Below are 21,702 nucleotides of genomic sequence, written 5' to 3' on the forward strand. Positions count from 1 at the left end.
TGGCGTTTATTTACAACATGTGGTGTGTTGCCTTTTAATAACGCCGTTGTTTTTAGTTTTTTGATTATATCTTTTGTCTAGCATTCCTTGTTTTTCCTTATCTTATCTGAGAATAGAGTGTTCTATTTGTTTTAGTAGTGCATCCTCCTTTCTGTCTTGTGCATTTTGCCACCTCAATGCATTGTTGAGTAAGGGGGAAGGATGAGTGTATGTGCGTTATCAAAGGAGAAGGATGAGTTGTATGGTATATTTTAATTCAAGCATTTTTCCTCTCTTTTATTGTTCCACTACACTATTTTGTTCCACTATATTATTACCTTACGTTTAACTGTTATTCCTTCTTATGCTTCACATGTGTCCTACAGTTTCACACTCTCTCTCTTTGTTTTCCATTATTATAATGGGGGAGATGTGTTGTAGTCTTACTCTACTGGATGCAATCCCTCTATGGTGTCTCTCTGCATTGCCTGCTCAGCCTGCTATGATGTCATATAGAATGTTAGGGTGGTTTTGTATGTGGCAAGATCAGTTGGTGAGATGGGCTGAGCAGAGAGGACCTTGCTCCTGGTGGGGCAAATAGCAAATACCTGGGCATATACTTAGATGTTCATATAAACTAATACTGATGTATTGATTGGACTTACCATCTTTCTATACTTATAAATAAATATACTTAATGGACTAATAGACAATGACTACCCCGTATCTTTGATTACAATAGTACTACCCTGTTTTGTAACAAGAAGAGTACGTGAATGCAAAGCTAGGAGTGTAGTTCAAACCTGACTTGAGGTACTTGATGGCAATGTGGAAAACAACCACAGTCTGCCTGCAGAGCCCTTGGACAAATACATTGTTTCACAAAGTAGACCCCCTTTAAGAAGAAAACACTGGGTAGCATTAGGCAGGACAATTTTTAGGTTTGCCACTCACTTACAATTACTTCCCATCAAGAACAAACAACAAAACTACCCCAGCAATGTGTTAACAAATATTCTGATTTATCCTTCAGACAAAGACATGCAATATTATCTTGAATCTACACAGTTTCTGAAAGCCTAAAAAATGGCTAAATTCACCCCTCTAAAACAATCTGCACCCCTCTAAAACAATTTCAATCCCATGCCTAAATACACAACGACACATTGGTGTAGGTACACATCACAAACTAAATTAAGACCTAACCTTAGTACTGAAGTAAAATCCTTCAATGCCTTGTCCGAGATACATAAATCCAATCACTATTCAATATTGAAACCTTCACCCTTGAAAAGAGAACATTAAGTCCTTCTCACTAGCCATTCTCGGTCTCGCCTTTAAGGAGTCACTAGTACTACCAAACAAAGAGGAACTCTGGTGATCCAACACAGGAGACTCAGAGTAGATGCTGAAGGATACGTTTATTGATCTTCAAGTAGGCAAAGACGACAAGCCCAGAAAGTATTTATTAAAGACTAGATGCTCGAAGATTAACTGCTGCTCAGCAAGTCTTCAAAACCAGAATGACTCTCTGAATAACAATAAAACCTTCAAGAGCATAGAACCAAATGACACATAGTGTGAACACTTAAAGGGTAAACCCCAATACACCATCTCAACTTCCACAAAAGCTAAAAACACAAAATATAATAACAAACTTAATGCAACGAATAATCCTTATATTTTACAGGCACAACAATTTTCCTTTTAGAAGTAACAATTTGCGATGTTTCTGCATCGTTCACTCCTGTTCCTCCACCAGTTTCATCTGATACAACATTAGGAGATACAGGAAAGGATGATCCGCATTTATAGCACATTCATTTCCTAAGTTGACATCAAATTGTCAGTAGGGCAGGTAGAAGTTCCACCAGAACGCAAATCCCACACTGAATCATCATCTCTTCTACAATATTTTTTTTATTACCATCAATCAAATTCTTTTGAAAAGCCTATACCTCTACTACTGCACCTTTTGTTCTGCCACCCTTGCTCGTTTAATTGCAATGCTGTGTGAAACACTCGCACAACTTGCACAGGTGATGACAAATTAGATTCTCCTGTGCGTGCTCTGTGTGGTTTTTTAATGAAAACCCAGTTACCAATTTCAAAGTTTAACTTTCCAGAAGGCAACTCATCAATCTTTAACTTGTATCTACTCTGGACATGCTCCCTCACACTCATCTATAAGAGAGGGTTTCCTCTTTACTTTTTCAATGTCCCGACCATTACAATTTTTGTCATACCACACAGGTGCAAGACAGGTTCTCGCTTCTCGCCCCTTGAGTAGAAGAAAATGCAGAAAAACCTGTAACCGAATGAGGTGTGTTCAAATAACTACATATTGTTTCTCTTAGATATTTACGAACATCCATCTTGATGTTAATGCTCTTTGTATACCTTCTTTAAAAAAAGATTAGACTTCTCTACCAGCCCATATTTGATTCCATAGTAATGTAAAAAGTTCAACATTTTTCTAGAAACAAAATGACTGCCATTGTCTGAAACCAGACAAGATCACAGCCGACCAGCTCACAACTTCCCTGAGCAAGAACCCACCCACCAGCGCAACGAACCCCAGCCAAGCGGCCACCAACCTCACGAAGTGGATCAGCGACTGCGCAGACGACCTCGCCCCTCTGAGGACCCCGCCTAGCAGACCCGGCAGCAAGAAAGCCCCATGGTTCACCGACGAACTCAAGAACTCGAAGAAGAACTGCAGAGCCCTTGAGAAAGCCTGGCGCAGAGACCCAACACCGGACAACATGACTGCCCTCAAGCTCGCCACCCGAAAACACCACCAACTGATCCACACCACCAAGAAAACTGCTTTCAAGGAACGACTGGACAACAACGCACACAACAGCAAGGAACTCTTCAACATCGTTAAAGAGCTCTCCAACCCCAACGCCGGAAACAACGACATCACCCCTTCGCAAGACCTCTGCAACTCCCTCGCCTCCTACTTCCACAACAAGATCGCGGACATACACAACAACTTCAGCACTCATCTGACGCACGCCACGACCGAACCACCGCCCCCCACCACCACCCTCCGCGCCTGGACCCCAATCAGCACCGAAGACACCGTCCGCACGATTAACTCCATCCACTCCGGATCTCCGACCGACCCTTGCCCTCACCACGTCTTCAACAAGGCCGACGCTGTCATCGCACCCCACCTGCGGTACATCATCAACACCTCCTTCAACACCGCCACCTTCCCGGAGAACTGGAAGCACGCCGAACTCAGCGCCCTACTAAAGAAGCCATCAGCCGACCCCTCTGACCTCAAGAACTACCGACCCATCTCACTGCTCCCGTTCCCCGCTAAAGTCATCGAGAAGACCGTCAACAAGCAGCTGGCCGCCTTCCTCGAGATGAACGTTCCCTCGACCTCTCGCAGTCTGGCTTCCGGGCAAACCACAGCACCGAGGCCGCCCTGATCGCAGCCACCGATGACATCCGAGTTCTGCTCGACAACGGAGAAACAGCGGCCCTCATCCTCCTAGACCTCTCCGCGGCCTTCGACACTGTCTGCCACCGGACCCTAGTACAGCGCCTCAGCAACGTCGGAATCCAGGAGAAGGCACTGGAGTGGACCATCTCCTTCCTCTCCGGAAGGACACAGAGAGTCCGCCTCCCCCCGTTCAGATCAGAAGCCACCGAAGTCATCTGCGGCGTTCATCAAGGCTCCTCGCTCAGCCCAACCCTCTTCAACGTCTACATGAGTCCCCTCGCAGCCATCGCATGCCAGCACAACCTCAACATCATCTCCTACGCCGACGACACCCAGCTGATCCTCTCCCTCACCAACGACCCCGCCACCGCCAGAGCCAACCTACACGAAGGGATGAAAGAGGTAGCCGAATGGATGAAGAACAGCCGCCTGAAACTGAACTCGGACAAGACGGAAGTCCTCATCCTGGGATCCTCACCCTCCGCCTGGGACGACTCCTGGTGGCCCCCCGCCCTAGGCAGCGCACCCAAACCAACAGACCACGCACGCAACCTGGGCTTCATCCTGGACTCCTCCCTCTCCATGACCAGACAAGTCAACGCCGTCTCCTTGTCGTGCTTCAACATCCTACGCATGCTACGCAAGATCTTCCGGTGGATCCCCACCGAGACCAGGAAGACGGTCACCCAGGCCCTCGTCACCAGCCAACTGGACTACGGCAACTCCCTCTACGCCGGAACCACCGCCAAACTCCAGAAGAGACTCCAGCGGATCCAGAACGCCTCAGCAAGACTCATCCTGGACATCCCCCGTCGCAACCACATCTCCAGACACCTGGGAGACCTGCACTGGCTCCCGGTCAACAAGAGAATCACCTTCCGTCTCCTCACCCACCCACACAAAGCCCTGCAAAACCAAGGCCCAGGATACCTCAACAGCCGCCTCAATTTCTACGCTCCCAAACGCCAGCTTCGATCGACCGGCCACGCCCTCGCCGCCGTCCCCCACATCCGAAGAGCCACCACAGGGGGAAGGTCCTTCTCCTACCTCGCCGCCAAGACCTGGAACTCCCTCCCGACCCATCTCCGCCGGACCCAGGACCACCTCGCCTTCAGGAAGCAGCTCAAGACCTGGCTGTTCGAGCAGTAGCGGACCCCCCCTCCCCAAGCGCCTTGAGACCCTCCGGGTGAGTAGCGCGCTATACAAATGCTTTGATTGATTGATTAAGCACGTTAAGTACTCCCCCTTGCTCATCGCAAATAAAATGTGGTATTCCAAGAAAACAGAAGAACTGGAATAGATGCTGAAGTATAGGTGTATTGAACTTCAAGTAGGCAAAGAAGAAAAGCCCGCAAAGCAGTAAAGACGAGAGACTCTAAGATTAACTGCTGCTCAGCAAGTCTTCAAAATACGAATGGCTCCCTCGACAACAATAGAACCTTCAGGCACATACAACCAAACGACACGCTGTGAACACTTAAAGGGAAAACCCCCAAATACACTGTTGATGTTAATACTTCTGATTGCCAGTCCCTCTTTGGGCGGGAGCTCTTTTTAGATTCTGAGCTTTAGCTTAGTACTTCTGCAGCAGCTTAATATTTCTGCTGCAGCTCAGCAGGAATATATGATTTTACAACGCTTACCTGTACCACGCATGGCTTTACCACGCGAATTTTACTTCGCATGTGTCTTTACCACGCAGCAATTCATAACGCATGATTCTACTCCGCAAAAAAATTACGTTAACTAACCTCTTACGTCCCTTCTAAATTTACATAATGATACTGATAGGCTACTAAAAATTATCTCAAAACTGCCTAACAAAGCAAAATATCGATATTTATTAAAAAACAATACTACAGATTACATTTTTATTAAAACATTTTTAAATTACAATGCGCTTTATGTTTAATTTTTTATGTATAAACATTTTATCCTTATCTCACCTCTCCACTGCCCTTCACGGAAACGAGCGTCAAAAAAGTTTAGAAAAAATTGCGATAGGACTACTATAATGACGTACATGTCACGTCGCTGGGGAGGCTCTTTTCATGATCGTCAGAGGCACTTAATATTTTTTTTGTCTGTTTTTTTTTTTTTTTTTTAATCAGCTTGTTATTTTTTGGGGGGGGGAGTCCCCCCGATCCCCCTCAGCCCCCCTTGTTTTTTTATAATTCCCTTTTTATTAATTATGAAGGAGCAGGACGAGAGAACGAAGACTGGAAGGAAAGAACGTTGCGTGGTGATGACGATCGTGGAATGCACCCGCGTTGAAAAGACGTTTGCGGGGTAAGTGAATCGTACTAAAAGTCATTCGTGGTAAAGACTTCGTAGTAAATGAAGTTTCCCGCTCATCAGGAATGCAGAAGACGTTAAGTTAATTGAAGACTGTGCCAAATTATACCAAGGACTTGAGCTGAAAACCTCTGATGCACATAAGAGTTTTAAAACACTTTCCTGAACATGATAAAGATAAGAACCATGCATGGCATTGTCCACACAAGGCCCGACAAGTTTGAGGAACGATAAAGGAGGAAATAGATTTGTTTTTACTACACAAAACAACTTTAGCACATACATTGCCTTAAAAGGTGTGCAGTGATATGGCTTAAACGCTGGAAGTTATAGGACATCAAACATCAAATGTTTCTCAAAAATTGTGTGAAATGGGAACAAGGTGGGTCTTAAAAGTTTTAGACAAGATCAAACATTAACTATAGACTGGTAACACCTAATAAGCTTTCTTGCATCGTTTTAAACAAGTAAATATACTGTGCATATCCATAACACAAGAAGCAATTGACTGACCTTAGTTAGTTGACCTTCAAGACGTTTGACTTCACTGTTGGCCTTCAAAAGCTCCTGTTTAAGCTCTGTGCAGGCAATCTCGAGTTGTTCTTTCTCTAGAAGGGCATTTTTTAACAACTCCCGGATGTCAGAATTGTCCTTGTGGTTCTCTGAGGCATTGATGCTTGGGGTCTTCTGTTTTTCACAGAACAATTTGGCCTTCAGAGAGTTGTTCTCGAGCTTCAGTCCTTCCATAGTACCCTGGCAGTCTGCAAGAGTCTTTGCTAAGCTGCTGGTTTTCTGTTCTTCAGAGTCCAGGAGCTTCTGCAGCCTCTCTGTGTCCTCCCGCAGACCTTTTATGACTTCTGGACCATCCTGATGATCCTTTTCCAAGCTCCGCAAGCTGCTAGTCAGCTGCTGCTGGATGCCAAGGAGCTTCTCCCTTTCAAACCGTGACTTTTCCACCAACTCAGAGTATTTCTGATCCAGCTCCAGAATCCTGCTTTTCATATCTGCCTCTTGTTCCTTCAATCGGGAGGTAAGCCTCTCGTTGTCTTGGCGGAGTTGTTCTGCTCGGTCCCGCTGCTGGTGGAAGGATTTCTCCAGTAATGTCTTTTCCTCTGCTAGTTTCTCGCTTTCTGCGCTCAGCTCTTGGACCATCTGTTGTTGATCGGACAGTTCCTGTAGAGTGGCCTGGAGCTCTTCTGAGGTACTGTGGTGGCTTTCTTCCATTTTCTGAATCTTCTCAGTCAATGAAGCCACAGAAATCTCACTAATGTTATTCGAGGAGCTGCCACCGGTGGAGCATCTGGTGCTCTTTAAGGGATTGTTGTGTGATAATAGTGGTCTAGAAGGGACCTCGTCAATATGCTCAAAGTCTGATGCATCAGGAGAAAGAGATGCTTTAGTGACATCACTGCTGCTGGAGCCAGAGGTCTGCAGCCCATCTCTTCTAGGTGGTCTGTAATCCTCGGACGCAGACGAGGGACTTTTTATCAGACTTGGGCCCTGTGGGGACAAGGTGGGGAGGCTGCTGTCTGTGTCATTGCTTGTGGACATTTCTGAAACCGGGGATGGCTCTAGAGAGATGAGTCTCTCTTTAAGCATTTGGTTTTCTGACTTGAGGATGGATAATTCAAACTGAAAGTTCTGATTTTGCTCTTTTAGAGTCCTTATTAACAACTCTGGGTCACTAGTTGATATCGACTCCCCTTCGGCATTTTGACTAATAGCATTTGGTACCTCAGGACTAGGGGAGCCCTCATTTTTGAACTTCTTGAGCTCACTGCGGAGTTTGCTAATTTCAAAATCTTTTGTTTTCGCTTCGGCCAAGAGCTCCTTGACCTGAGACTCCAGGACTGTCTTGTCACTGGCGTCATTCTCTTGTTTTTGCCTTGTGGTAGCACGAAGGTGCTTCACGGGAGTGCTTGATGAGATTGGACTGGATGGAGGCTTCTTGGCATTGGCTGCTGGACTGCGCAGTGCCGCTCGCTCTCGTGTCACAGTAACAGGAAGGTCCCGTGGAGCTGGGATCCCGGTGCGCCTAGGGACAGAGGCAGATCCTGTAGAAAAAAAGTAAATAAACATGAATACCTAGGGCACACCATCAGTCAATCAAGGCATACCTTACCTCCAACCACTGAGGCGTTTCTACCAGCTCTAAACTCCAAATAAGTGATAAATAGGTTAACAGACTCCGCTTTAAACAAATGTTATGAAAACGGCTCAAATATCGCTGAGACTATCCTAATGTCATAACCTAAGAAACCCATGAGAGATATCCTCAATAAGTGACAGCCCTCACTCCCCCCGCCTCCCCACCGACAAGGCTAACACACTGGAAGCGCTGCAGTACAGACAATACAGCAACTAATCTATATCAGAGGGTGCTTCTGTGAGCTGTTTAAACTGTGTTTACTAGGGCCTGTGCACTTCGTTTTTTGGCCAGCAGAGGGAGTAAAGTGTTATTCAAACAGTATTGTTAGATTTCAAGTTAGTGAGGCCTTTACCTGCAGTAGTCCAAAGTGTGGATTGAGCCTGTCTGTCTCCTAGGAGATTCTGAACAGGAAAAGCAGCTTCCAACTCCCTGGCCAGCAAACCTCGTCTGAGGTGTCTGGGACATTATATGGTCTACTAGTGGTTGGTACATGTGTACACTGATTGGTGGTTGTATCTGGTGTTTCTATTGGATTAGGGTTGATGTCCTCATTGGTTGGGTATTTGAGGGTTCTTATTGGTTACTGGGTCTGTGATTCAATTATTGTAGGGTTGGGGCTAGGGTTAGGATTTCTATTGGAAGTAGGGACTAGGGCTTCCTATGTTATTGGTTGTTGGGAGTAGGGTGGGACTAGGGGTAGGGTTAGATCTTTAATTGGAAGTAGCGACTAGGGCTTCTGGTGCGATTGGTTGCTCGACTAGTTTTGGGACTAAGAGTAGGTTTAGGCTTTCTATTGGAAGTAGGGACTAGGACTACCTGTGCCATTGGTTGCTTGGACTTGGGTTGGGACTACTGGTAGGGCTAGGGCCTTTATTGGACGTAGAGATCAGGGTTTTTAAACTTATTGGGTGCTTGGACTAGGGCTAACATTGGCTGTACGGTCCTGGTCTCCTATTGGTTCTAGATTTTAGGGCTAGTGTTGTGATTGGATAGTGTTAGGGCTAGGGTTCCCATTGACTGAAGGGGTCACCCGATTATAGGGCTATAAGAGGCCAGGCTTAGGGCGTCTCAGCCCGGGCGTTGAGGCTAATGGCAGAGAGGACAAGGGCAGTTGCCTGTTTGATCCTATTATGGGCATAGAGGACAAGGGCAGGAGCCTGTTGAGGGTGGAGAGGACAAGGGCAGATTCCTGTTTGATCCTGTTCGAGACTGGTTGGGACTAGGGTCAGAAATTATGCCCTTTTTCTCATTTAGCAATACCCAGCCCACACCAGCCACATCCACAGAGCAACACATTCACACCAAATGTACACCACGCACAACACTATGTAGAGTAATGTACCAGCATGCACCACAATAATGTTTTCACTATAGATATGTACCTAATTTTGTGTATTACTTTGTATAAACATGTAAAATAATATGTTAAGAGAAAAAATAATAATAAATAAATATCATCTTTGGTCTACATGTACCTACTTCCATTGTGTGTGTGCATCTATGTACCTTCCATGTACTTGGATCTGTATGTCTGTTACTTTTCTCCTGAAAAAGCATATCCAATGCACTACCCTATTTCTCATCCTGTGCCTCTATCAATATCTTTAATCTACATATACTTACCTCCTTTATGTATCTATATACTTTCAATGTACTTATGGATCTATATATTTATCACGTTCTTCTAATTTAGCATTTCCAATGCACTACCCCATTTCTCAGCCTATACTCCGCTCAATATATCTTCTAGCCCAACCTTCTGACTCATCTCAAACTTCTTTCCACTACTCCTTCCAATGCACTACCCTATCTCTTATCCTATACATCTATCAATACGTCCTCTACACCCACTCTCCCGTTTATCCCAAACCCCATACCACTACTATGATCGCCAAAATAAACCTTTCTAAACTCTCTCCTCCTCTACCCCTCCTTGCATCATCTGACACCTCTTTTTACTATACCGATCCCCTAAAACAAACCTTTCTAAACTCTTCCCTCTGACTCCTCACCTCCAAAACTCTTTTTTACTCATCCAAAAGCCTCCTCCTACTGCTAAGACCTAAAAAAACTTTTTTTTAAATAATCCTTCACTCTTTTATCCCTCCACTATCTTTTTCAATCAAAATTAGCAGACTAACATGTTCACTTCTCAAATTCCATATTCAACTATACTAATATACTACCCAAATAACTGAATAACATATCCACTACTCAAATTACTTCATATTTATACTATACTAATTTTCAACACTAATCCTTTATGGGTTCCGGAGTGGCGTGCTACTCGCCAGAAAAGCGCTTCAACACCCATCAGGGGAACAAGTGCTATATGAATGCAAATCTTTCTTCCCCTTTTATCCCTCCGCTATTCTTCTCACTCCAAGTAACTGACTAATATCCACCACTGAAATTACTTCATATTTCACCATATTAATTCATCACTAATCCTTTATAGGCTTCCTGAATAGCGTGCGTCAACAAGCGCTATATAAATACAAACATTTGTCCTCTATCCTTCTGCTATCATTCCAAATCCAAATACCTGACTAACCTATCCACCACTTAAAATGTACTTGCATGTTTCACTATACTAATACAACACTAATTCTCCATGGGTCCCGGAGTAGCGTGCTACTCGCCGAAAAAGCTCTTTGACGCCTCGTCAAGGGTAGTAAGCACTATATAAATGCAATTACAATACAATACAATATCGAGCTCCTTAAAACCCTATCAGACTCCCCATCACAAACATTCCTCAACCACCTCAGTCACTAGTGTTCATCCCCAACCACATCAACCTACCTCGCACCATGTTCACCAAAGTCCCACCCGCTAAATACTTACGAAGGTAAATATACACATGCATACTTACTTGCATATTAACTATTACACCTAGGGGGTGCTCTACACTTGAAAATAGTGAATAGCACCAAAGTGTGGAGTCACACCTAGGTGTAGACTTGGGTCTCCACTGCCAAAAATCAGGGGGTGGAGCCTTCTGTAACAACAATTAGAAAGGTAAAGTTACTGCTAGTAACTTTGTCCATGAAGGTGGAGATCGCCATCACTGTGATGGAGATTTCCCTATTGGAAAGTACAGTGAAATTATTAAAGTTAATTATTCTTCACAAAATGTTAAAATATTTTACTACAAACAATAAAGGCAAATTTTAATATTTTTTACCTAGAAATAAGAATGCAGGTCCACATTTGAAAGGGCCCCCCTCAATCAGGTAGGTGCAGTGAGAGACTGCACCCGCCTCGGGTTGATACCTGGGTGTCAATAGGGCCCATTTGCCACCTTTCAATGGGCACCCTCAGGGGCGCACTGACTGCACCATCTCTGTTTTACACGGTCAGTGCTGCTCCTGACAGCTCGGCCACAAAGGCAAAGCATTTCCTTATTTTTATGGTGCCACACTCCCAGAATAATAAGGGAATGCCCCCTCGAGATCATGCCAGTGGTACAGGTGTGCCAGTGCAATCTGAATTACAGATGGGTCCGTGCAAGTGTCTGCGGCCCTTTCTGTGATAGCAAAGTGCTCTAGGGCCACAGGCACACACATTGTTACATCCCTATGGCACTTTTTCTAATATGGCCCCCGGTGCTCACTGTGTTTTGTATCTATTGGCGTTACTGATGGGAAATAAGTCATGCAAATTCTATTCCCATCCATTTTGCACATTATCATTATCATGTAACATGTTTTGTTTTAACTTATAGAAGCAACAAAACATGAGCAAGTGTACTTTTGTTTTTTACCTGTAAATAGTTGCTAGTTCATAAATGGGTGTGAATTAGAACCATTAGGATACATCATTGCAACCGATAGGGCCCTGCGTAAAACACGCAAATCAATTTTCCAGCCACTAGGACCTAGCGGAAAGAAGCGGCACCCTACACCTCACCTATAAACAATTGGGGCTTATCCCAATATCTATTATTTAAATGCTGCATTAAACATAATTATTTACAACAAGGGGTGGTGAGGGACGGAGTCTCTGAATTAAGCAGAATACTCTCACCCAGTCAAGAGATCAGGGCTAGATCCAACACCGTTTTTTAGCTCATTGCACCATCCCAGTTTCAGAACCTGGCTGTATGCAAATTAGTCTGTTCCTGTCCCAGTGCATGATGGGAACAGGGCAAACCAAACTACAAAAGCCAATTCTTACACTGGGAAGGAAACAAGCTTCCGGGGACCGATTTCTGGCATTACAGCCGTCTTCGGCCCGGCTTGCTTGAATCCTGATGGTGCAATGAGCAAGGGACTCATGTCTGAGTATACCCTTCCACGCTTAGGGTGGACAAAATTATTTACAACAAGGGGTGGTGAGGGACAGAGTCTCTGAATTAAGCAGAACACTCTCACCCAGTCAAGAGATCAGGGCTAGATCCAACACCGTTTTTTAGCTCATTGCACCATCCCAGTTTCAGAACCTGGCTGTATGCAAATTAGTCTGTTCCTGTCCCAGTGCATGATGGGAACAGGGCAAACCAAACTACAAAAGCCAATTCTTACACTGGGAAGGAAACAAGCTTCCGGGGACCGGTTTCTGGCATTACAGCCGTCTTCGGCCCGGCTTGCTTGAATCCTGATGGTGCAATGAGCAAGGGACTCATGTCTGAGTATACCCTTCCACGCTTAGGGTGGACAAAATTATTTACAACAAGGGGTGGTGAGGGACAGAGTCTCTGAATTAAGCAGAATACTCTCACCCAGTCAAGAGATCAGGGCTAGATCCAACACCGTTTTTTAGCTCATTGCACCATCCCAGTTTCAGAACCTGGCTGTATGCAAATTAGTCTGTTCCTAAGCGTGGAAGGGTATACTCAGATGTGAGTCCCTTGCTCATTGCACCATCAGGATTCAAGCAAGCCGGGCCGAAGACGCCTGAAATGGCAGAAACCGGTCCCCGGAAGCTTGTTTCCTTCCCAGTGTAAGAATTGGCTTTTGTAGTCTGGTCTGCCCTGTTCCCATGATGCACTGGGCCAGGGACAGACTAATTTGCATACAGCCAGGTTCTGAAACTGGGATGGTGCAATGAGCTAAAAAACGGTGTTGGATCTAGCCCTGATCTCTTGACTGGGTGAGAGTACTCTGCTTAATTCAGAGACTCTGTCCATCACCACCCCTTGTTGCATTAAACATAATGCCACACATCTAAACAAAATGGCCTATATCACAATCAACTTGAGTTCACTTTCAGAATCCATTCCGACTTCCTGTCTATAAAACTCATCCCCAACACCTCCTACCCTCAAACCATAGGGACGTGCTCAAGCCCACCCGCTGAGACAGCTCATGTCCACCACTCGCTCCAGGTACTAGTATCAAGTGTACTCCAAGCATTAGCCCTCTCCTCACCAACTACTCCGGTAATCTTCCACCCAGCTGCAAGGTTCTATACATAACTCAAAACAGGGGAGAACCACTTAGGGGGTCAGTCCCTACGACCCACTGCAGTGGCGTACTGCAATAGGACGCGGCCCCCTGCAGAAGGTGATGAGGCCCTCCCCCCAGAGTCTCCCATATCTCAAAGGTATCCACAGGTCTTCGGCTCAATGGGGCCCCGTTAAAGGGGTTGGGGGCACTTCCTGTGACACAGGGGCTCATGGACGTCAATTCGCCAAAATGTCTGGGGTAGCTGAAGTGACATTGTATGCCATTTGACCTTTACTTTGACTCACACACACACACACACACACACACATGCTAACACATAGTAACACACTCTCGCCCGCAAGCATGCATACAACATACATTTTCCTATTCCAGCTAATGTACTCCACTTTTTATTATACTAATAGTAATAATTATTATTCACTATTTGTATAATAAAAAAATTGACAGAAACCAGGCAAATTCCAACCAGCGCCCATTATGAAAAGCTGCCAGTGTATTCTAGGCACTGATTTTGCAACCTCTGAGGGCAGGGGTCGCACAAGCTGTGGGAGGGTAGCAGGAGGCAAGCTTCATGGGTCGCACCTGCCAACCCTGGAGGCGCCTAAATGACGTCCTGAAGTTTAGTTCACCGATCATGTCAGAAGGTTCACCTGTCAACGAGTGGGGCACTCAAACCTATGAAGCCAAAAACCATTAAGAGAAGTACAGTCGAACATTTGATTGTAATGATATTTTCAGTACATTTATATTTAATGTGTATTTTTGATTACTTGGTACTACTTGGGGCTACCATCACTCAGGGCATCCACTTGCTGAAAGGCGCTCGCTCATACCTGGGGGGCACACGCTGTGGTCTTGCCGCGCCGCACAGCTCCATCTCGCGGCCCGCGGCTGGAGACTACAGCTCCCAGGGAGCCCTGCGCCCACTTCCGGCCACTTCCTGCTGCCTGACGCTGCACGCCCGGAGGCGCTACATAAACCGGACGCTCCCTCGGTGGAGCGGGGGCTACCATCACTCAGGGCATCCACTTGCTGAAAGGCGCTCGCTCATACCTGGGGGGCACATGCTGTGGTCTCGCCGCGCCGCACAGCTCCATCTCGCGGCCCGCGGCTGGAGACTACAGCTCCCAGGGAGCCCTGCGCCCACTTCCGGCCACTTCCTGCTGCCTGACGTTGCGCGCCCGGAGGCGCTACATAAACCGGACGCTCCCTCGGTGGAGCGGGGGCTACCATCACTCAGGGCATCCACTTGCTGAAAGGCGCTCGCTCATACCTGGGGGGCACAGGCTGTGGTCTCGTCGCGCCGCACAGCTCCATCTCGCGGCCCGCGGCTGGAGACTACAGCTCCCAGGGAGCCCTGCGCCCACTTCCGGCCACTTCCTGCTGCCTGACGCTGCGCGCCCGGAGGCGCTACATTAACCGGACGCTCCCTCGGTGGAGCGGGGGCTATCATCACTCAGGGCATCCACTTGCTGAAAGGCGCTCGCTCATACCTGGGGGGCACACGCTGTGGTCTCGTCGCGCCGCGCAGCTCCATCTCGCGGCCCGCGGCTGGAGACTACAGCTCCGAGGGAGCCCTGCGCCCACTTCCGGCCACTTCCTGCTGCCTGACGCTGCGTGCCCGGAGGCGCTACATAAACCGGACGCTCCCTCGGTGGAGCGGGGGCTACCATCACTCAGGGCATCCACTTGCTGAAAGGCGCTCGCTCATACCTGGGGGGCACAGGCTGTGGTCTCGTCGCGCCGCACAGCTCCATCTCGCGGCCCGCGGCTGGAGACTACAGCTCCCAGGGAGCCCTGCGCCCACTTCCGGCCACTTCCTGCTGCCTGACGCTGCGCGCCCGGAGGCGCTACATTAACCGGACGCTCCCTCGGTGGAGCGGGGGCTATCATCACTCAGGGCATCCACTTGCTGAAAGGCGCTCGCTCATACCTGGGGGGCACACGCTGTGGTCTCGTCGCGTCGCGCCGCGCAGCTCCATCTCGCGGCCCGCGGCTGGAGACTACAGCTCCGAGGGAGCCCTGCGCCCACTTCCGGCCACTTCCTGCTGCCTGACGCTGCGTGCCCGGAGGCGCTACATAAACCGGACGCTCCCTTCACGTCGCGGGACGCGCGCCGGCAACGCCGGGCGGAGCCCGGGCAGAGGGCAGGCCGTCTGTGGCCGTCCGGGGACGACCAGGGACGGGACAGGCCACCCCCCCTTGGTTCTACTGAAAGGTACTGTAACAGCTGCTTCTCATATTCCAGAGGCCCACATATTAAAAAGAGCTTGAGGGTCTGGTAAAAAACAAAAAGACTGGACACAGAACATTATTAAACTGCCAGTGGGGAAAGCGGACATATCATTGCTATTGTTTTTACCACTTTGGTCCGAACTGTTTCATGCAAAATAGGAAGAGGGTAGAAATTACTGACATAGCAACCTGAAAACCATGGCCACCAAACCCAAAACTCGCTCGACAAAGAGCAAAGTAGGAACCCCTCCTAAACCAAAAAACCCTGGCCAAGTACCTGATGATGTATCTACCCACAAAGCCACTCCAACGGTCATTGACTTAATGTTACGTAAGGTCGCAGGGGATATTGAGCGTGCAGAGAGACGCATATCAATGACTTTAACCTCTCTGCCATTGACACCAACTCAACCCGAGGATGTAACCCAAGTTGATATACCACCTGAAGGGAGCCGTGAAAACTCACTAGACACTATCCCCTGTGCACAATAAGTAGCAGAGGACCAAGCATCCATAAATACAGATACAAACGTAACATCTAAACTACCTACTAAAAAACGCCAAAACAAGTCCAGACAAACAAGGGCTAGGAAAAAGATCAATAAGTGTAGTAAGTCTAAAGACACAGAGGATGAAGTCTTAATTATAGAACCCAAAGCTGCCCCAATCCCCCCGAGGTGGCTTGATCCTATAATTCTAGAGCTACAAAAGCACCTGGAGACATTTATAACTAGCTTAATCAAACCACTAGTGAGTAAGATAGATAAAATAGCTAGCGAATTGCAAAGACAGGGTAAGGCTAGGGAATCCCCAACGCCCATCCAAAATGATAAGGGGACCTCAACAAATAATGTCCCAGCCAAACGATCAGCACTGTCTAATAACTGTGTTAGCCATGACCAATGCACCATTGCCCAGGTGCATGCTGCGACCGATGGGGCAATTGCAGACAGAGGCGGGAGTACAAACACACATGGAAACTCGGACAGAAATATCCCTCAAAGACAGGGTGTGGGAGGGCCAAGGTAGCCAGATAACAACGGCACCTCACACCAGGCAAAAAATCAACAACATTTCACTGAGCAAAATGTTAGAGCACAAGGCCCGCTCCCATGTGTAAACCTACCCCCGGAAGCAAGCCCTTTTGTCGTAATTTTCACTGGGGTCCCAGGGCTAGGACGGGGGCAGAGAGAAACTTTCACAGAACTAAAACAAAAAATCACAACCTGGCTAAATATTCATAGACCCTTACAGGGAGGAAGAGGGGGAGAGATTTTACATTTAAGGAGACTACAGTGGGTGGGAACCAAAAAGAAAGAAATAGAGGGGAATTGTATTATTGCTAACTTCAGGGACCCGAATCTTGTGCAGTATATACGAGCTAATGACAATAGAAACACCACTAGCACTATAAGGACCATGCCACTAGCATACTTTTACCCCAGGAAACTGGTCACACGTCAACCAAATTTCCATTTCCTGGGAAGGAACAGATTCACAGATGGACATGCTCCTAAGCCCATGGAGTATGGCATGCAAACCATAGCATACCAGGGAGGTCCCCAGTGGACAAATAGATACAGCCCCTTACAATCCATGGATGAAAATGAATGACTAAGGGCAGCAGAGAAGGATAAGGGAGAAAAGACTCTAATGCTGGCTAGAGGGGAGAGAGCGGAGGAAAGCGAAGTCACGCAAGACACGGCAGAAAACCTAAATAATAAAACAACAGAAAAAGCGAGGCTGGCAACGAGATGCTAATTGATTCAAACCCTGTCTTACGGGATACGAACAGCGGGGAAGCACACATACGAAAAGTGAAGATCCGGACATGGAATGTAGCGGGTTTAGCAGGTATATTTGATAACCCTGAATGGAGGAATGAGATCCGGGGATTTCATATCTTGGCATTTCAGGAGACATGGGCAGCCAGTGCGGCACCATACCAAATAGAGGGCTACAAGTGCTTTTTTGTGCCTGCACAAAAAGGTAGGGCGGGTAGAGCGAGAGGTGGGTTGGCGCTTTATGTCGATCTAACATTAGATGGTAAATGGACCGTACCATCCTGGACATCACATACCCTGCAAACTGTAACATTTCAGAGTAGAGGGCTGAGGGTACAATTTTTCAATTTTTACAACCCTGGAGCCATAAATGGAAAAAATGTTGCACTCAGTGAACTAGATTATAAACTCACACACGAGGCAGAATTAAAGAAGGGGGGTACCAATGACAATAGTATTGGGCAACTTTAATTGTCATCTCTGCCCAGATCTGCTTCGGGACCGCCTACATTGGGACACTTGCCCCTTCAATGAGGGGCCCCACTGGGAACATAACCAGGCGGGCACACAATTAAACGCAATGATAGAAGCCCATTCACTAGCACACACTATGGACTTAATAGTCCCAGAGGTAGAGGGTACATACGTTCCAACCTTCAAAAGCAGAGGGAGTTCTACCATAATAGACTATATATTAATATACTCCTTTGCTAAAAATAGAATTGCCAGGGTCAAAACTAAATGGAGTCCCTTTAGTGACCATAACCCTCTTGTACTGGAAATTAGACATACTTGTGGGGTGGGCAAACCCAAAGGGGGGGCGGACTTAGCCTCCAGCCAACAGACCAGGGCAGGCGACTCAAGTGGGCAAGGGTAAACTCTCACGAGTTTTATAAATCTCTTGTCCAAAATGGAAGAAATGAGATAGAAGACTGTTTGGACCCCTCAAAGGAAGGTCTAGAATTAATGGAATCATTCACAGCCCTTACAAGCATAGTGGATAAAATGTTGGAAGTCAAAGGACCGAGGAAAGAGCTGAAGAACCCACGTTGGTTCGACAAGAGCTGCTCCAAAGCCCTAAGGGATCTAAAAGCTTGTCTGAAAGTTAAACCAATGAACAAGACAGAAGTGGCCACTTCTAGACTAAACTACAGAATTAAAATAAAAGAGAGGAAGAAGCTGCTTCAAGCAGAAGTGTGGGCAGATCTGAGAGAGGCGGGAGAAAACAGGGACCAAGCAGAATTCTGGAGAATTGTAAATCGGCCCTGTTTTAACGAGAATTCGGCCCCGGTGATTAGCAGCAACATCCTCCCAGAGCAATGGGTCAATCACTTCCAAGGGTTATATAATAAGTTAAACTTAGCAATTCAGGAGGGCGAATGGCAGGGCACACGGAGTGATAAAATAACCCTCTCGCTAGTGGAGATAACAAAAGCAATTAGCGGGTTGACCCCTAACAAGGCCCCTGGCCCGGATGGTACCCCACCGTGTAAAAAGGTCAGGCAACCAACCAGAAAAAGATCCTTAAGTATTGCCCGGCGGTGTCGCCTCTTTAACCCACAAGATATTAATCAATGAAGAGGCAGGCGCTGGAGACTGGAAGGCAGGAAACAAGGGTTTATTCTCTCCGGAGGAGAACACATCAGTTCGGACAGCAAGTATCGTCACGAGGTGCTCTAACCGCATCTCTGAGGCCTGGCCTCTTATACACAAGTTTATGAATTTTATTGCAGGTAACACATTCTTGTAATGCTTTGAAGTATGAAAGGACATCCTCGGAATCTCCCCTTCAGGCCCGTTCCCACACACATTTACAGTTGAAGTCCCCTCCCCGGTCACAATAGGTGATGATTATCGCGCAGCTGGACATTCCGCCGATTCACGGAATGTGTGGGGTTGATCGGATATCATAGGGTGGGGGCTTTGATCAATTCGAGGGCCCTTTAATGGGGGAAGCTTCCTACTGTACGGGGGGGCAATAAACAGTATCCGCAGGGCCAGGTGGCGGCCTGGGAACGAGGAAGACAAACGGGCACGCAGGAAAGGGGGTTTGTATCAAAGGGCCTGGGACCATGAAAGGAGTGAAGGGAGGTGTCGCGCTGGGAACAGGATGGGATTCCGGGACAGAGCTGCGCTGAAGAGGGGTTTACGACTCAAGGCATGTGAGAGCGGGGGGGGGGATGCCGGCGAGGTTGAGGGAGAGAGAGAGACGCGCTGGCTATCAGCGAGGGGCAGGGAGGCCATGGTGCTCAAAATGGCTGCCGCTTACGTGCACGAATGGGTTCAAGAAGAGCAAGATGGCGCCGATAATGTTGACATTTGCAGCCTAACTTTTAACAGTCCTCCCTTTTCAACATATCTAGCCAACTTGCCTACTCAATGTCAATCTTCATCAAATTCCTAACCTCGGCATCATATAATGCTCCCATGCGTTCGTTTCCAAAGTCCACAGTCTTAGGGCAAATACAATTTGTACATAGAGAACACAGAGGTGGCAGACATTGAATTCCTAAGCATAGACCGCATATTACAACTACAGGAATCAGGATAATGGTGAACAGTCTCCAGCCCCAGTTCTTAACGGTGTTCCAGAACCAACCACCAAGCCACCATTCTTCCTGATCCTGGTGGACTTCTGAAGAGAGTCTGTGAAGATGTTCGATGGCTTTGTACACTGAGGGTGAGTTGTCCGGTATGTATGTACAGCAGCTTGACCCAATAATGCGGCATGCTCCACCACGGTCCGCAAGAACCACATCTAGGACAAGGCGGTTCTGGAGGGCCACCAAGCGGACCGCTTGAAGCTCGGCGGTGTTGTTAGCAAAGATACCAGCTGTGATGTTCATTGTTGTCTCAACTGCCTGAGTCAGATGTCGGATGGCACGGCTGTTTGCCATCGGGCCCCAGAGGGGAACAAGTCCCTTCATAGCATCGAGGAACTGTGCTCCTGTTGAGTCGGCTTGCTCAATGTCCTTGGCTCGTTTTTGTCTATGATGATTCGCTGGGGCCACATAAGTCGGAGGAAGGATGAAGGAGATGAAACAAGTGCCCCCCCAGCCTTTGGGGAGCCAGGTGTAGGCCTTTGTGCCGCAGACGAAATACATGTTTGGGGACGACACAAAGGAAGGTGGATCCATGGAGTCCAAAGTTCTGGTAAAACGGCAAGCACTGCGGCCCACCAGCTGTGTCCCACGTCCTTCTATGCACATGTGGCCTGTGTCGTTGATGACTGACAGGGCCACAGTCAGAGTGGCAGCCGTTCGTTTCCGCAGGTAGGAGAAGGTGGGTCTGGTTGGATTGTTGAACACCTGCATTTCAATTCGTTCTTTAGCAGGGATGTCCATGTGGATTGAGTCGTTGGAGGTCTGCGGGCAGAAGTGTGCTTTTGTTTTGTTCCGCCAGACCCCGTGGAAGAAATGCGTTACGGTTTTGCTGGAGGTGGCATTGTCCTTTAGCTTTCTTGCAGGAGGATCAGCCAAGCAAGGCAGGAGCCATGAACTGAGAAGGGTGAAGGGATGAATGGTATCGAGTGTCCAGTGGCGTGGGGTAGCAACCCACAGATCCAACAGTTGGTGGCATTGGTGGCGAGATTGTGCTGGTGAAGTAGCTGTACGAAAGAGTTATTCCAAAACTCCTTTCGCCTCTCTCTGAGTTGAGGAGAGAGCGAAATCAGATAATGTTCCTTCATGGTGGTAGGCTGAGCAGTGGTCAGGAATGTTTCGTGAGCAGGTGCATTTTCTTCCACAATCCAGAGTGTGGTCATGAGGAGAAAGCAGAAAAGGATTGTGATGAAGAGTGCAATTGTCTTTGGGCTGTGGAGTCTGTCTGTTCTTGGGTCTCTGTAGTGGGTATTTCCTGTTGCCTTCATCATCTTCTCATTTGGCGCTTCCATCATCTTCTTATCTGGCGCTTCCATCATCTTCATCTTCAAGGTGCTCGGTAGTGGGCAGAACCACAGACTTAGTTTAGCTTCTCTCCAGGTAACCCTTGGTTGCTTTGGGTCACCGTTCTGAGATTTAACTTAGTTCGTGGTCTACTTAGCCGAAGCTCCCTCCTTTCGACGCAGGAAATACCCTTCTCTGGATGGCACAGTGGGATCAGAGAATTTTGAAAGTTCAAGTGCTTCGGTATCAGGATAGCAGGTTAGCGACGGTCGGTCCTTGTTCAGGAGCTCTTCTTGGTTGCCGATGTTTTCTGTCGTGGCCAGGGTCGAGGAGACCTTCTTACAGTGGTGTGCGTGCAGCCAGTGCCGTTTCCCCTCCACACGAAGAGCCGTCCGGGTGGTGATTAACACTTGCCAGGGGCCCGTCCACCGGGGTTCCAAACTCTTCGACCGCTGAAAGTTCCGGATCAGCACGAAATCTCCAGGTTGGATGGCGTGACCCGGAC

The 21,702-nt window shown here is 47.6% G+C and overlaps 1 protein-coding gene across 5 annotated transcripts in view; it reads right to left on the minus strand.

Annotated features, from left to right (window-relative positions):
- The window catches only part of SPECC1 (sperm antigen with calponin homology and coiled-coil domains 1), a 1,365,024-nt gene that overhangs the window by 918,542 nt on the left and 424,780 nt on the right, over positions 1-21,702 (minus strand). For all 5 annotated transcript variants that reach the window (XM_078679993.1, XM_078679994.1, XM_078679997.1 and 2 more), the window contains one exon: positions 6,248-7,788. In XM_078679993.1, coding sequence (XP_078536119.1) covers positions 6,248-7,788 — 1,541 coding nt within the window. The remainder of the gene's footprint in view (positions 1-6,247; positions 7,789-21,702) is intronic.

Source organism: Lissotriton helveticus, chromosome 3_1, assembly GCF_964261635.1.
Source record: "Lissotriton helveticus chromosome 3_1, aLisHel1.1, whole genome shotgun sequence".
Lineage (NCBI taxonomy): Eukaryota > Metazoa > Chordata > Amphibia > Caudata > Salamandridae > Lissotriton > Lissotriton helveticus.